The sequence below is a fragment of the Podarcis filfolensis genome, assembly GCF_964270895.1.
Source record: "Podarcis filfolensis genome assembly, chromosome: 12".
Lineage (NCBI taxonomy): Eukaryota > Metazoa > Chordata > Lepidosauria > Squamata > Lacertidae > Podarcis > Podarcis filfolensis.
The window spans coordinates 34,718,809-34,736,300 of record NC_139614.1 but is presented as its reverse complement, the minus strand read 5'-3'; the positions used below and the strand labels follow the sequence as shown (position 1 = coordinate 34,736,300).

Sequence of the window (17,492 nt, the reverse complement as noted above, 5' to 3'; positions counted from 1 at the left end):
CCCTCAACACTTGGACCAGAAGAGGCAGTGGTGAAAATGTGGAAATAGCTAAAAAAAGAGAGAGCTAAAATAGGATGCTGTGCACCTAAACAACAAAGAAAATGCAGTACTGTACAGACCCAAGAACTTTTTATTGCTAAGTACCTGGACTGGAACCTGAGTGTTGGGCTAGAGATACTTGCTAAGTATCCTGTGAACAGAGGAGAAAGGGTAAAGGTAAAGGGACCCCTGACCATTAGGTCCAGTCGTGACCGACTCTGGGGTTGCGGCGCTCATCTCGCTTTATTGGCCAAGGGAGCTGGCGTACAGCTTCTGGGTCATGTGGCCAGCATGACTAAGCCGCTTCTGGCGAACCAGAGCAGCGCACGGAAACACCGTTTAACTTCCCGCCGGAGCGGTACCTATTTATCTACCTGCAATTTGATGTGCTTTCAAACTGCTAGGTTGGCAGGAGCAGGGACCGAGCAATGGGAGCTCACCCTGTTGCGGGGATTCGAACCACCGATCTTCTGATCGGCAAGTCCTAGGCTCTGTGGTTTAACCCACAGCACCACCAAGAACATTGCTAATGGTAACATACCTCCTGAATGCTGTGAAATCAACCACATACCAGTGAAAGAAATTTCTCCAGCTAGTTGAAACTTTTCAAACCTCCATGCACTGAAAGAATATCACTGTGCCATGAGAACACAGGCACTTAAGGTCCATCTGCACTATACATGTAAAGCAGTGCTATACCACCTTAAACAGTCATGGCTTCCCCCCGTTTGTGAATATGCAGATACACAAATAAGCATAGCCATTTCTCCATTATTATTAATTCAGCATTTATTTGCTCTATCCATCAGCTCAGTCGTCAACTCAGGGCGGCCATTGGGCAAAATACTAACTTTGCCAATTTGGAATACAAAGCTGCTGAACTGGCACAAATACCCAATGAAAACTATTGCTGCTTCTAGCATGCAAACAAAAGTTCTGAATCAGGTGGGATTTGGGCAACTATTTTGTAAAGGAAAGACCGGGTTTGGATAGAATGCTTGTGGATTTCAATATGTGGTGTAGATCTTGTTTTCCCGAATGAAGGACAGTTTGTATTATCCTGGACTAAATGGCAGCGTGCTCATTGCACTCCATGTTCATCACCAAATCCTTTGTGTCGCTCGTTTCAGGGGTGGAGCTGCTATTGAAATAGAGAGAGTTCTCGAAGTTGTCATCTGTGAGGACGAGCCGGCTCCTTTTCTTGTAGAAATAGTAACATGCAATGGCCGCTACCATCACAACCAGGAGAGTCACGACAATCGCAGCGGTAACTCTCCTATTGGAAGGCGCAGGAGTGTCGTCTGTCTTTCTCGGTTCTGTAATTAATGCACAGCAGTTACAACAGAATGGTGGAAATTATTATTACTATTGTATTTTGAACTCGGCCATCTTCCCAGGAGCTGTGTGTGGCATTCAAGGTCCTCCCCTCCCCATGTAACCTTTACAACAACCCTCTCATGCAGGTTACACTGAGACCAAAGGTCACCTGTTAGCATTGTGTTAGTTTAAATTTGCTGAAATGGGAATGTTTAAAGTATATTGCCATGGATGTTTACAGACAGCCCTTTGAGTTTTGATTGGTTAAATAGCTGATCCCAGTATGTTCTCTAGTAAGCTCTCATGTGGTTGGTTAACTTTGGTCACAAACTCCTTTTGTGTGCTTGAGTTCTCTGTGATGAACACAGGGAGCATAGGAAGTTGGCTGTGAGTCAGTAAGATGTTATAAATACTGCTGTGAGAGAGGGCTGTATAAAGAAGATTCTCTGAACAATGCTGAGAGAAACAGCATTAATGTTCTTTTTCTGAATAAAGAAGACAGAAAGGTCTCTCTAAAGGAATAGAGGGGGAGAGAGCAGTGCCACAGTTAAGAAGGTCTCTGAAATTAAACACTGAGAAAGACTGAAAGAAAATGGATTTATTCACACAGCTGCATGGCCTATATGGTAAAGTAGAGGCTGGAGTGCAAGGCTGGAAGAGGGAGACAGAAAAATAGAGCTTCTCATTTTAAAAACTGAGTGAAACCTAGATAAGCATATGTCTTGTGAATGCATATATATTATTCTTTACCATCTGTTCTGCAAGTAAAGCTTTTGAATATTTACCTGAACGATGATGTACTTCCTAAAAGGGAGTGGATCTCATAAATACCATTACTCTGTAACACATCATGGCTGAGGAAGCATCTTAACATTGGTTCTCCTCAGTTCTTGTATGACACTAACACAACCTCCCCCAGCCTGGCATTTGCTCAGTGTTTTGGTCTTCAGCTCTTATCATCCCTGACCTTGACCATGTTGGCTGGGGGTGATGGGAGCTGTGGTCAAAAACCTCTGGGCAGCACTAGGTTGGGAAAGTCCACTTTAACCACTAGGCAGCACTAAGAGACTAAGAGTCACTCAGGCATAGGAATCATTAGGGCAGGGCTGGCTAATCTGTGGCCCTCAAAATGTTGAACTACCATCAACCCCTGTCAGAATGGCTAATGTTTGTTTGTTATCTTGTTTTCTTATTCTTCTGGTAAGTTAGCTCAACAACATTTATAAAGCACAGCTCCCCCACCTCTGCAGTAGGGGATCAATAAGGGAGTCAATTCGGTGTAGGAAACAGTAGGGGACCAAATATTATTTACTTAGGTCATTTTCTATCTCCAGAATATAAGGTAGTATAAAGGATCACCATACATTTTTGGCATTTCTTTTTTTTTTTTTTGAGACAAAAAAACTCAAAACAACAACAACCAACCAATATCAAAGGCCAATCTAATTATCGACTGAAAGATATTTAAATTTTAGACAACAAGTAGAAGTGGATGAAGGGAGGCTGAAATGAAAATGTTCTATTCTGCAGGAAATATATTGGCTTTTTATATAAGATACTCAAAAGATAAATTCCACCACGGTATATCCTTAATTTCTCATTTTATTTTTTCTTTATTTTGATTTTATTTCAAAACCTTACCTTTATTTTCTGGAACCTTCTCAGTAGACACAATTTCAATAACTAAAAATTGGAAGAGAAAAACCAAATGACCATGTGTCAAAAGCCTTTTTATTGCATATTCTGATTCAACTGAATTATTCAGCAGGGTTTGAAATGATCTTGGGCAATGTTTTGTAAGGGTATGGGAGACTCCCTCTGGATTTAAAGCATTGGTTCAAAGCATTAAAAAATATCATCCAAGTTTGGTATAGTTTATTTCTGGAATCACTCTTAACTTCAGAAATTGCCTGTTAACTCCCACCACTCTCTCTCACCTCAGAAAGCCCCCAACATTTCCACAACCTCCTTTCCCTTCCCTTTAAACTAGTGATGGGGAACCTCTTCTGGCCATTGGGCCAGATCCTTATCTCCATGAACCCGGTGAGCCAAATCGGAGAGATGGTAGAGTTTCCCACCTGTCAATCTCCTGGCACTACTGTTTGAGCCTTTGGTTTTCCGGGGTTAAGGGAACAGTGTGGGGCTGTTTGAAGGCGCTTTTGCAAAGTGCCCCATGCTGCTCTTTAAACGTTGAAAGCCAGAGGTTAAAAGAGCACTACAAGGCTGTCAACCAGCTCCACACTATTCTTTGAACCTTGTTCCAGGAGCGGGTAAGTGCTTTCCACTGAAACTACAGTTAAAATGGGAGGAAACATTTTCCCATTTCAGCAGCAGTTTCAATGGAAACCATTTTCCTCTCCTAGAGCAAGGTACAACCATCATGATGGGTGGGGGAGCATGACTTGTTCCAGCAAAGAAATGACAGGAAGCTCGCTGCAGACTCCTGGTTGTTCCTTTAATGCCACACCAGTACATACCCCACCACTGATGTAATATATGACAATAGGTATGGGGTGAGTGGACATGTTTGGGGAAAACGCCTTGTGGGCCAAACCGAGAATGCTGGTAGACCAAGATTGGTCTGTGGTCTGGAGCTTCCTCTTCCTTCCTTAAAACGCTTACATATTGGCTCTACAAACTGGCTGAGCAAACTATGGGGGCAGTGGGGGCAGCAGCACTAGCCCCTCTGTAAAGATAGGGAAGGAGGAAAGCCCACCCCCTGTTCCCCAAGGAGAAAGGTCCCAGCAGTCCTTGGGAAATGGAATTTCCCCAAGGCCTATAGCAATGGAGATGGCACTCCTTTAGATTGCACTGTGGTCAGGAAAAGACCTCCAGTAAAAGGCAAGAATTGATGCTTTTGAATTATGGTCTGGAGGAGACTCTTGAGAGTCCCATGGACTGCAAGAAGATCAAACCTATCCATTCTTAAGGAAACCAGCCCTGAGTGCCCACTGGAAGGACAGATCGTGAAGCTGAGGCTCCAATACTTTGGCCACCTCATGAGAAGAGAAGACTCCCTGGAAAAGACCCTGATGTTGGGAAAGATGGAGGGCACAAGGAGAAGGGGACGACAGAGGACGAGATGGTTGGACAGTGTTCTTGAAGCTACCAGCATGAGTTTGACCAAACTGCGGGAGGCAGTGGAAGACAGGAGTGCCTGGCATGCTCTGGTCCATGGGGTCACGAAGAGTCGGACACGACTAAATGACTAAGCAACAACAACAACAAAAGGCAAATCTCAACCCCAACCAAGCAACCTCTTGATGTACAAGGTCTCTGAGGAAGCCGGACACTTCAGCTTCATTATAGAGTTTCAGGCATGCAGTGAACTCCCCTCACTTTTCCCTGTGGGTGCTTGCCACCTCCACTTGGTTTTTAAGAGATGGCAACTGGGTTGTGGGTGGGGGGCAAGATTGGATTTCATTCAAGATCAAAAAGAATTTGGGTCAAGGCTAAGGTTCACTGGCATCACTTTTTGCAATGTAATGAATATTCCCCAGGAACTACTAAACAAAGTAAAGTATAATAACTGTATTACATACTTTTAGGTCTTTTGCAAATATACGCCCTGTAGGAACTGCAGTAAAAATTATTCCAAGTCCCAGATGAAGAATACATTTCCACACAGTCTTCATTAGTTTGAGGAGAGGGCTCTCCTTCGTTCCAGTTAACAAAATCCACTACGCTGTTGTCGAGCCATAACCAATTGCCTACGGTTAAGTTAGAAAATAAATGAGAGAAAGAGCTCTAGCAGGTCTGCTTCTAGTATATGTTGAACAGGGTTTTCTGAACAAGGATGTGGAATTTTCACTGTGTATAATATATTGGAACTGCTGGGCATGCTCACTGAGAACTTGATTCTTAATGATGTCAATACACTAAAGTAAATGGGTGTGTGATTTTCAATTATGAGACTAAAACACGGGAGCAGGTGATTTCCTGGCCTTGTACATATCTGTGCCTGGAGGACATCATGCATGATGCAGTGCTTGGGCTGGCCACCAGATTTTGCAGATTTTTATATCACTGTGGCAAATTCAGCTGCTCCCCCCACCCCCGATCACTTTGGAGCCTCTTCCTACAGAATTCCTCAGCAGACAACTAAGCAAATATAAAATGAAATTGTGCACAATATTGATTTGCTTCTTCTCTCAGCTGAGTTACTTGCCAGTAAAGATGTTGGGACAAGATGGTCATGATCTCATTGGCATAGGGTAGGGATGGGGAACATTTTTGGCTCAGCGGGTGAGATTATCTTTTCCATATCTTGCACAGTAAGCCATCCACCTGCCAATCATCTGATGTCACAATCACGTTAGGTGATCTTTTCAAAGCATTATTTTGTGCAGCGCTTTGAAAGCGGCTCCAGAAGATCAGCTGATGGTATAGCCCTTTCCAGGATGTCTGTACACATCCTTTCAGCTGAGCCAGGTTTTTACCTGCTCCGTATCTGGTGACATATATGGCATCAGGTATAGGGCAGATGGGCGCGCCCTCATGGGCCAAATGGGGAGGCATATGGAGGCTCATTAGGCCCACAGCCTGGAGGTTCTCCCACCTGGTACAGGCCTTCAGAGAGCCTAGCATAATTGGTGGTACAGTCAATAAAAGACTTATTTAAATTGTAAACCCAAATGTCTACTTGTTCGTCTTCCTTAATAACTTTCTATCTGTTTAAATTGTCAGTTAGCTAAGCAGGATATACTTCAGACTTGAATTTTGTAATTGGTTCAGCATTAAAGCAGTGCAATTTGTAGAATCTTATTTTTTAAAGAAAAGCTTACATTTTGGGCTGTGACCAGGATGAATGCAAATACCAGGTCATCTACCCTGGTTTCCTCATCTTTCACTTACAAAGGATGACGTGCTGGTGAAAAAGTGGAGTTTTTAAGACGGTAGAGTTAAATTTCTGTCTTTTGAATTTGGCCAGATATGATTAACATTTAGATTATTTAAGTGTATATGATAAAAACATTCACTGATTACATAAGCATACACTAAAGATTAAACAAAAAATGTACCATGTATATTTCTGAACATTCCTGTCCAAAACGTTCGCACTTTACTTTCAAGAGGTTCCACATTTTCTGCCAGAAAATGTGATTCAACTGCATCAACTACTGAAACCAGACCACCACCTGCAAAACATGAGTAAGAATTTAGGTGATTAGAATGGCTAATTTCTAATTCTCATGCTCTGAAGACTAACTCCTGGGTGGGACTGTTACTCGGGCAAAATGAATTTTTGCAATTCAGAACACTAGATAATATTTTGACATTTAAGGGGAAAAGATCATCTCCTACCCTATGTTTGATACTATTTATTTTTCAAACACTTGCTGACATCAAGATGGGTTGACCATGGCAGATTCCACACACGCCACTGAAGTATTTTTATTAACCTACTCACTGTATTTTCTATGGAGTTACATGTATTCACAAACCACTTTTTCATATTCTAATCTCTTTTATGCAAGACATACTCTCTTTCACTGACCTGAGGTTTGCAATACCTCCATCACTTGTCTCTGGGGGAAACTGTTGTAAACATAAGGATGGGAAAGTTGGCAAATTAACCACAAAACTTTGAAAGATGCCATATATACACTAAAATGTTCACCCAGCACCTGCACAAAGCACTTCAGGTTTAGAGTCTGCATTCATCATATTTCAGCTATCCCAACCTTCCTCTGTTGTCTTTCTCTCTACTTATCACTACTGCTGTTTGTTGGGACTCAGCCTTTACAATGGTCTTTGGAATTTAGGAATAGGCCTTAGACAGCTGCTAGAGGACAGTTAGGGCCAGAGGTGCCAGCTTTCGAGGGCAATTGGAGCTGGGGGGGGAGTCACAAACATGAGCATTGTGCCTCCCTCCCTAAACCAGGCAGAAGCTTCCTGGGCTTTGGGAAGGAGATGCCAAGCTTCAATACTTTAATACTCTACTTTACTGGGAACATTTAGGGGACTAGCCTAGTCCCCCTAGTCCACTGATTGCTAATAATCCAAGGTTTTTGGATACTCAGGTACATATTTCTCAGGTCAAGATATACTAAGTCCCACCTTAGGTTGAAGTTTCTGTATGTACTAGATCTCTCTCTCCTTCTCTCTCTGATCAACAGAACAAAGCTTTCTAAGATGCTACAGTTTGGTGTATGGTTTGCTACTAATCTTGCATTTTGCATATGCCTTTTGCTGCTAAAAGCCAACTCACTCCTAATGGAAAGGGGGAGAGTATCATGTAACTAAACAAGATGTAACGTCTTGCATCTTGCATCTATATGGAAAGGTACTTACCTAATTGTAAACAAGCTAAAGAAGCCTGAGGCCAAGATTTTTTAGATGACGTCTCAAAGTGGTAGCAGTGGCCACGGAAAGGAATCCACGGTGTCTCCAGTGATTCTGGGCACTTTCCAGGTAGTTGAGGTTGCTCAGTAGGTGCCTTCACTATTTTTTTTTGGGGGGGGGGGAAGCAGCAACTTGTAATTCAATTAATTTTCCACCAGATTCTCTATGCTACATCACAGATAGGTTTCTTGCATGCGGAACTTAATAGAAAGTCTGCTGGCGCAATTGAGACAGTCCTATAACTGGTTATCAAAATGCCATTTTTAAATTAAACCGTTCATAGTGCACAGGTACTAATGAATTACTAGTTATTCAGTGAACTGGAAAATCCAAAAACGGTGATTTAAAAATAAAGGCAACTAACATTGTATTTCAATATCTATACTCTGCTTGGGATAGTAGACTTAAAGATAGCTGTAATTAGATTCTGAAAAGAGAAATTGGTTACCTGAAAAAACTAAGGGTACTTCCACACACTGTGTTTTAATGTGGAATTATCACTCTTTGCCTTGTTAAAAGTGAGGAGAGATTGGCATGATATTGAATAGGGGATGTACCTGCTGAAGTGTAAAAAACAATGCAGCTTACAGTAAGGTAGAGGTAAAGGACCCCTGGATGGTTAAGTCCAGTCAAAGGCGACTATGAGGTTGCTGCGCTCATCTCGCTTTCAGGCTGAGGGAGCCAGCGTTTGTCCACAGACAGCTTTCCAGGTCATGTGGCCAGCATGACTAAACCGCTTCTGGCACAACAGAGCACCTTGATGGAAACCAGAGTGCACGGAAGCGCCGTTTACCTTCCTGCCACAGCGGTACCTATTTAACTATTGGCACTGGCATGCTTTCGAACTGCCAGGTTGACAGGAGCTGGGACAGAGCAACGGGAGCTCACCCCTTCACAGGGATTCAAACCTCCTGATTGGCAAGTCCAAGAGGCTCAGTGGTTTAGACCACAGCGCCACCCGCATCCCTACGCACCTTACAGTGGGAGACCAATGACTGGGCAATGCTAAAAACAAAAAACCCCAATCCCAACACAGTATGGAAACATTCAGAGTAAGAATGGAAAAGTCACTAACTCAGCTCCTTTCCATGTTCTCTTTGAATGAGTCGTGATATTTCCCCCTCTGGCTCATGGTAATGAGCCAAGATATGACAGGCTGCTTTCCACCATGTGACATGAGCAGGAAAGACTGGGCACTCACTTCCCCTACCCCGTCCAACCACATTCAACCAGCCTTCATCCTTGTGGGAACTTCCTGGCCATCAGACTGATGTTGAACCATGCAGGAATTTTTCCCATACCAGGCCTAGATTGGACCAAGGTTTTATGGAGGTGGTGGGTTCTGCCTCACTGAGTGAGGTGGGAGGGCATTATTAATTTATAAAAGTATTTATATAACCCCATTCATAAAAAAATATCTAAGTGGATTACAATGACAGTACTTAAAACCACGCAATTAAAACCATATAAGAAGCTTAAAAACATGCATCAGTTAACTATTGTGGAAAGATGTATTCTTAATCTCCTATTTAGGTGGAATAAAAAAGTTTTCAGCAAGTGTTTAAAAGTTGAAACGGAAGGCGCCTGCTGAATCTCTGTTGGTGGAGTGTTCCACCATACTGGGCTGATGACACTTAAGGTGCCATTACTTGTTGTTGTCAAATAAGCCTTGCCAATTTAGGGAATGGCATGTGATGCTCCTGCAGATGGATCTCAGTGATCAAGCTGGGATATAAAGGCTCACGAGGTCCCTAATGGTTAAGTGTGATAATCTTAAGGAATTAGCAGATAGAAAAATGCTACAAATTGAGTCCTTTGAAAAATGGCTCAAGTTACAGAGAGCCAGTGTGGTGTAGTGGTTAAGAGCGGTAGTCTCGTAATCTGGGGAACCGGGTTCGCGTCTCCACTCCTCCACATGCAGCTGCTGGGTGACCTTGGGCCAGTCACACTTCTTTGAAGTCTCTCAGCCCCGCTCACCTCACAGAGTGTTTGTTGTGGGGGAGGAAGGGAAAGGAGAAGGTTAGCCGCTTTGAGACTCCTTCGGATAGTGATAAAGCAGGATATCAAATCCAAACTCTTTTTCTCTTCTTACACAGGGGTGGACCTTTCAAAATATTTTTGTTCATATAAACGTATTTTGAAACCTCTGTGAAATGCAAAAGCCATGCTGTTCACTGCAAAAAGGCTAAATTATCTAGCCTGTGAGGCGATGCTTCAACCTGAAAGGCAAGTAGTGAATGAGAAGTGTTGCTCGTCATTTGCTTACCATCAGAGTGTTTACAGAGTGGGAAATAATGTTCATTGCATGATCCTGTCTTCCAGGTTCCATCCAAATCCAGATAAACACAACCAAAATTTTGTTTTGGTTCCCCTGGAGCCCATTTTGTGAACTTCATTTTGAACTTGTCAATCCATGTATATTGTCCATCGGTCTGAAAAAATTAGCACATTAGCAAAATGCATTGAGTATACAGGCTGAGACGCAGACAATGGTGTCAAGAGTCACTGCCATCCGAAGTACAGTCTCTAGGTTTGTTCTGGTTGTACATTCTATATATAGAAGGAGAAGGTGAGAGGTTGTAAACAGCGAGGTCAGAGGACAGGAAATGCAAAGGTACAGGCAGTGATAACAACTTTTTTAACAATGACTGTTCCCAAAAAAATCCCCAGTGACTGATAACATAGAACTCCTGGCATTGGTAACCCACTTTACACATGTCAATTCATCCCACAACTGATAGCATTGAATATCTTGATGTATTGCAATTCAGTGGAACATAAAAGATAGTTTGGTAACAACAAACCCTGTTCTCTGCATGTGATTCTCACTGCATGTGATATTCTGAACAGGGCTTTTGTCCTTGTAGCATAGGACAGGAAAATCTAACTGACTCAGTATATTGGAAAGTGAATTTAATATTAATCTCCTTCACCTAGGCTTCATTTGGATTGAACTTTTACTTTGCCAAACCTATATTAGGCATTACAAATATAGGCCATCATAAAACATCCATATATACAATTTCAAAATATATACAAATAAACAGCCATGTAAAAATATGTAACTGTAATGATTTTCATTGGAGTTTCTTCCTGCTAAATAGTGCTATTCATTACTCGAAGAGATACTATTGATAAAAAGTCAGCTTCCAGATTAATAATATCAGACAGATAGAATCTGATATTTTCATTGTGCCATGATGTCAGGCTATTCGGGAAAGGGGATGGCATGTGTTTATGTAGCTTGTTGCACAATGGACAGTAGAAAAGAATATGTTCTACTGTGTCCGGCACATTCAAAAAAACATCTACAATGTCTATCTTTTCTGGGGATGTTTAAATATCTGTCCTTGACAAAAGCTGAGGGGAAAAGTTTCAGTCGGGCTAATATAAAGGCCCTGTGTTGGACTGGAATTATTAATTTTGAAATATGGGACACTGTTATCTGTTGTGTTTGAATCATAAAACGTGGGGCAGCAAATTTTATTTACAGCGGACTCATTTTGTTTTTCAATGTCCCTTAATCTGATTTGAATATTACAATACATATATTGCTCACTTTAGCAAGTCAATACCGATACAATTTTGCTATGTAAGAGTTGGAACCATCTGGGTTTATAAGAGTCCTTTAGTAAGTTAGAAAGCAGACTTGAAATGTTGGCTGGATTGAACTGAATGTGTATTGTAACCTATTGTCCTATTTTCATTGCATGCTGATTGAATGACCTGAGATAAACAAATAACTAGAAACAAATAGAAGCATCCATCTTAAGGCCTCTTCTAGATAAATATGTGATGTACTTACCACATTAGTATTGAGGCCAAGCCACACTGGGCTTTTATACTTCAGCAGCCGCAACCAGAGGAATGAGTGGGTGAAAGGGTCTAAAATGCTAGCAAGGTTAAAGCTTTGTTGTTCACAACTTTTCTGAGCATCTTTCCACGCCATTTTGCTTTCAAAGAAGAAGTAGGTATTGTTATTGTAACGGATACGATATGCTGTTGTGGGTGTTGGAAGAACAGGAGTTTTGGGGTCTGCAAAAGGGAAAGGGAAATTAAATCCAATGCAGTGTTACTTTAAAGAAAAATATATAAAGGAGAAAAATAAGTTTACAGACATGGGGCACTATCCAACTAACTTTCTCCATCAATGCAGTTTTCCACTCGTGCCACAGAATGCCCCCCTCTCTTCCCCCATGCGGCCTTTAAATCTATTCTGGGGGTTCAACCAACCCTCCAGTGCAAATTTGGGGAGGATGTGAGGTACATGTGGAGAGAGGGGAGGGGACAGAATCGATTGCGCAAATGGAAATGCATGCGCTGACAGAGTAAGTCAGTTGGATGCTGCCCATAAACTTGTGACGAGATGTAGATTGGATAAGCTAGATAGTCATTGCATGGAGGTAATGGGATGGAATGGAATGCAGTGGACTAGGATATCATATGCAGAAATGTATGTAACGAAAGGCCACAGCTCAGTGGTAAAGATGACTCAAACACAGAAGGTCCCAGGTTCAGTCCCTGGCATCCCCAGTTAAAAGATCTCAGGTAGCTGAGCACTGCAAGAAAGACCACTACCTGTGACCTTGAAATAGGATGTCCATAATATTTTTCTGTACGCATATTATACAGTATACTATATCACTGGGCCAGAGGTGCAGAAAATGACAATCGGAACCTCCAAGATCCGAACTCGATGTGGCAAAAAGTGCTCTAAAACTGTTCCATGTGTCCAAAGGCCACCTTGCTATCTGGACCACTTTAAAATCATCGAATTGTAGAAATGGAGATTACCCTCTGCAATGCCCTTTACTGAAGCATAGAGGAAACCATGAAAGCTTAATCAGGGCTTGCATGAGATTTTCTTCTAATGTAAGCAGGGGAAACAGATTAGCAGAAGTACCCACCTGTATCTGTCTGGCAAATGTAGCCCTTTTTCTCAGAACAGTGAAAATGTCTCCATTTCCCCGATTCTTGAAGAGGCCTGTTTTTCATTGCGACACAATCTTCCTACGAAAGAAGAAGAAGGAGAAACAAATGCTAAAAATAGTAGTGGGACATTCAGAGCATCTTTGATTTCTTCCCGAGCTATATAAATTTAATTGCAGAGAGCCACCAGGAGTAGAGTCGGGATATTTCAGATCTGTACACTGTTGCCCCTTATGAAACCTCTTATTTATTCCCATGCTCCAGGGTGATTCCACTAACCCAACAATCTATTCATTTTCCTTAATATCATCGGGCTTCTGGGTCAGGCTTGGGCTTTGGCTGGCCAGGTGTCAGAATTGCCCTTGCCTTCCTAGCAGCTACCATAGGATCTTGTTTCCCTACCTACTAGATGTCCTCTGCCACAATTCCTTCTTGGAACTCCCGCCTCAAGTTCAAAATACAACTTGCAGACTGTGGTGCGTAGGGCCTGGTTTTATGGCAAAAAGTATCTGAAAAATACTGATTTTCAGTATTATATTTTTCCAGTTCAGTATTGCTGGCAATTTTGCTGTTCCTATTAACGATTAACTTACTTTTTGCTCCTTCACATTGCCTCTTTTTTCCTCACGGTATGGTTCTGACTTGAGGCCACGTACAGGAGAAGCTTGTGGAAAAGGAAGTGTTGTGGGGATGATATGGAGCAGTCTTCCAATTAACATTTGCCATATTGTGCATTCATCAAATACGTACCCTCTCTGCATCGTAATTAGATGATGGGAAGCCTTTTGCCCAGTTTGTGTAACTGACTCTGCTTCCATCTGTCCAGAGGTACATCTCTTCTGAATTGATATCATTGAATCCTATCCATGCATCCGTTGGGAAATTGTTCAACTGGGAAGTGAGGAAAGCTAAGGAAGGGAAAGGAAAAGTGGAAGGAAAAGCTGACATCTCCAAAAACTGAGACACTATTCAAAACCAAACAGCCTTGAAAAACACTGAGTTTTGGAATGAATGAAAGGAAAGGGGAATGCCTTGAAAATTAAATATATATACTATTATTATTATTATTAGAAAACACAGAGGACTATGAGAAATGTTAAAACCACAACTGTAAGTTTTAGATTCTGCTTGAGAGTGTAGAGAGAATTTCAGTGTTTCATAACTTCAAATATTGAACATTATTACACACTCAGGCATCAATTGTATTCAGATGGTATTTTGAACACAGGCAGACTCAAGCCTACATATTTGGTTTGCACATCTAAAGATGTGAAGGTCCTTCTGCTCCCCACAAAATGGAAAAAATTGTGGGAAACCCCATCCTCCCATTTTTTGGTTTTTCAACATTTCAGAAACAAATGGGGGAAGTGTCCTTCCCCCAAACACACCTGGAGAAAACTCATGGTTCCCCCACTCCTTCTCCCCTTCCCAGGTGTCCCCATCCCTACATGAAGAAAAGAGCTTTGGAGTTTCCATTTTTGGCTTGTTGGTATTGTTGCTTTCCACTCCCAGGTCCCTGCAAACAATAGTGTTTACAATGTTTGTGCAAACAATATTTGCCTCAGGATCTTAAAGCAGGATCAAGCGGTGATTTGGGATCCAAGCTCACAGGCAAAGTATGGTTTGCCATTATGTCTAAATGAAGTAATGGACAGGTGCCCATGCTGCCAAAAACGTTTTTGTAGGCTTTATTGTATCATTGTTGCGTTATACAATTCACATTTTGTTTTATAATCGATAGAAGTTGAGTATCAGTATATGATAATACTACTATTACAGCCTTTCATTGCATACTGAAAGAGATGGGTGTGCAGACTGATGGCACATTAGTTCCAGAAAATATAAAACTGAAGTAATATTTTGCAAGTATTACTTGTGCTTGCATCTATGGATGCAAATGTGGAGTACCTTGAACCCTTTCACTCGATATGGTAGCCAGGTTTCCTCGTAAGCGTTTGCAAACTGTTCGTGCAGAATCCCAATTATTTCGGTCTTCATCTGCCAACCCAAATACTTTGTAACACTAAAAAGTTGAAGAGAGAATGATTAAAAAAGAAAGAAATCTGAGTATAATCGAGGTCTAGGTAGGATTGTCATCTTCGAACCCAGAAAATAGACACTGGCCTTTAATTCTCCCTTTACTTTAAAGCTGTGTCCTTTTTTGCACTTGAAATAGGAACATTTTTAAATGCTTGCAGTTGCTTTCCTCCTCTACCCCTGTGGCTCAAGCTAGTGAACCAACCACTGCCTGGCACATGAATAGGCCCTCTGTTCACATGCTCCATCCTTCCATTTGTAACTTTATGGTCTCAGCCAACCATAGTTTGCCATTACTTCCAAATCAGCCAACTGGCCCCAACAAACCAGCATTAGAATCAAACTATGGCTTTATGTTACATCTGAATTAAGGGTATGTTTACATTACTGCTGGAAAAGTAAGATCTGAAAACATCCAGAAATATTTGTAAGAAGAACCTTCCCAAAACTCAATATGGAATTTGTTTTTTTTATTAAACTCTTTATTAAGCATTTTCTTTTTCAAAATAATTGGTGAAATTAAGTTAATTGTACCACAACTGTGGTTACCTTAAACTATTTGTGATAAGTTATTGAACCTCATATATATCGATTCATCTTAGCTCAAGCATGCAAATACTATGTCAGCTTCAGATATTTAAGAATCCCAGATTTTTCTCTGCTAGGCTGTTTTCCTGAACAGCGCTCGCAGGACACAAGGATCCAGCAGATGTAATCCAGGTCACTTCGGCAATGATCACTGCATTACAAACTGTTAATCAGCAACTGCGATCTGTTCTCGTGGACAGGATCACAGAGGCCTCTGCACACGAGCTGCACCTGGCCGTATTTGCTACACCATTGTTGCCAACAGGAATTTTATATGCTCAGACGGACAAGAAGAAGACTATCTGCATTATAGAATGGTTACATTTACCTCATACCCCTCCGAAGAACATTTATTCCATAACTGAATCCACATCAGACATTGTTATCAAAGGACGTTCACGTGCTATAGCTTTGAGCGGTTTTGATGTTGCATCAATTTATTTGCCTTTTTCACAGACTGAACAGCAGCATTTATTGATCACAAATGCTGCCATGCAAATTGCTTTGGCTGATTTTATAGGTGTCATCATTTTTAATCCTCCAAAGGATGACCGTTTGACATTTCTGACACAGGTCACCTATGTTTTGGCTACCCCCTTGTCTCTCACACCTCTCCCCTCGGCGCTAACCCTCTTCACGGATGGAACAAGAAGTAGGGGAGTAGTGACGTGGGAGGAGGGAGGAAAATGGAAATGTTTATTCACCCCTCCACAGTCTTCTGCCCAGCGAGCAGAGCTAGCGGCTGTGATTCTTGCCTTTCAATCCTTTCCTACTCAACCTTTCAATCTTATTGTGGATACTCAGTATGTATATCGCCTTTTTGCTATTTTACCAATATCTTATATAACTCCTTCCTTGGATTCTGACTTGTTTTCCTTGTTTCTCGCCCTGCAGGCCTTACTTCAGCACAGAGAGTTCCCTTATTATGTTGCACATCTTCGCTCCCACACATCACACCCAGGGTATTTAGCAGAGGGAAATTCAAGAGCAGATTCAGCTCTGAAGAACATTTCTGCCTTTTCTCTCTTTTCTGATCCTGTACTATGTCATAACACCTTTCATCTCCCTGCGAAAGCATTGGCTAAGCAGTTTTCTATTCCTTTGGCCCAAGCTAGGGATATTGTGTCCCAATGTGCTTCTTGTTCTAAATCTCAGCTGGCCATCCCTTTTGATGCTGTCAATCCTAGGGGCACGTCTGCATTGGCGTGTTGGCAGATGGATGTCACACACACACCTGTGTTGGCTCCACTCTCCAAGGTTCACCTCACGGTGGACACCCACTCTGGATTCATATGGGCTACGCCCATGAGGGGGGAAACAGCTCGGCATGTCATTCAGCACACTATCCGCTGTTTCTCAGTCATGGGTAAACCTGCGCGCATCAAAACTGATAATGGTCCAGCATATATTTCTAAAACATTTTCAGAATTTTGTATGTTGTGGAATGTGAAATTAACTCATGGTATACCCTTTAACTCCACAGGGCAAGCGATAGTGGAAAGGGCGCACCTGACGTTCAAAACACTATTGCTTAAACAACTTGGCGGCCGAAGCATACCAACAGCAGACATCCCTTCGGCAGTTCACCAAGTTCTTTTTGTGCTTAACCATCTTTTATATCCACATAATAGGGCCCATACTCCCGCGGAATTGCATTTTAGGAAGGAGGAGGCACTCCCCCGCCCCTTGGTGGTGTACCGACGCTTGCCTGATCCCGCGTGGCATGGACCTGTCCCGCTGATCACGTGGGGACGAGGGTACGCGGCAGTGGACGTCGAGGACAAGCCTTTGTGGGTTCCAGCTCGATGTGTGCGGCCATGGCGAGTCCCTTCAACTGTGGAAGTGCCTTCCTAACCATTTGCCTTGCCATCTTTTGCTGCACCGTTATACAAGGAAGAGAAGCAGACGACACGGTCCAGTTGAAACCACCATATTTCACCTTATCGGCTGGCAAGCAGCTGTCGCCTGAATCCTACTCTGGCTGGCAGTATCCATGGCTCAGCCACTCTCGAACTAGAAGAACTGTGTTGTTGAATAAGACTTTTAGGGGTGAAAATTATCATAAGATATGGAGGAATAATATTTTTGTACAAGATATGATTAACTTTACTAGTTTATTGCATGCTTCTAAATGTTGGTTATGTATGCACATGCCGCCCTTTGCCAGTCATTCAGGCATAATGCTTCATGGTGTGCCTGTTAATGGATCTTTTCAATTTACTAATATCATATCCCCT

General features: G+C 42.1%; 1 protein-coding gene across 1 annotated transcript in view; it reads right to left on the bottom strand.

Annotated features, from left to right (window-relative positions):
• Positions 1–810: 810 nt before the first annotated feature.
• Positions 811–17,492, bottom strand: part of LOC310745932 (macrophage mannose receptor 1-like) — a 48,577-nt gene continuing 31,895 nt past the window's right edge. The window contains exons 21-30 of the mRNA XM_083579241.1: positions 14,539–14,653; positions 13,381–13,538; positions 12,609–12,711; positions 11,507–11,736; positions 9,968–10,133; positions 7,651–7,800; positions 6,378–6,494; positions 4,899–5,066; positions 2,998–3,039; positions 811–1,355 (exon numbers count right to left, since the gene is read on the bottom strand). Coding sequence (XP_083435367.1) covers positions 1,105–1,355; positions 2,998–3,039; positions 4,899–5,066; positions 6,378–6,494; positions 7,651–7,800; positions 9,968–10,133; positions 11,507–11,736; positions 12,609–12,711; positions 13,381–13,538; positions 14,539–14,653 — 1,500 coding nt within the window. The 3' untranslated portion in view covers positions 811–1,104. The remainder of the gene's footprint in view (positions 1,356–2,997; positions 3,040–4,898; positions 5,067–6,377; positions 6,495–7,650; positions 7,801–9,967; positions 10,134–11,506; positions 11,737–12,608; positions 12,712–13,380; positions 13,539–14,538; positions 14,654–17,492) is intronic.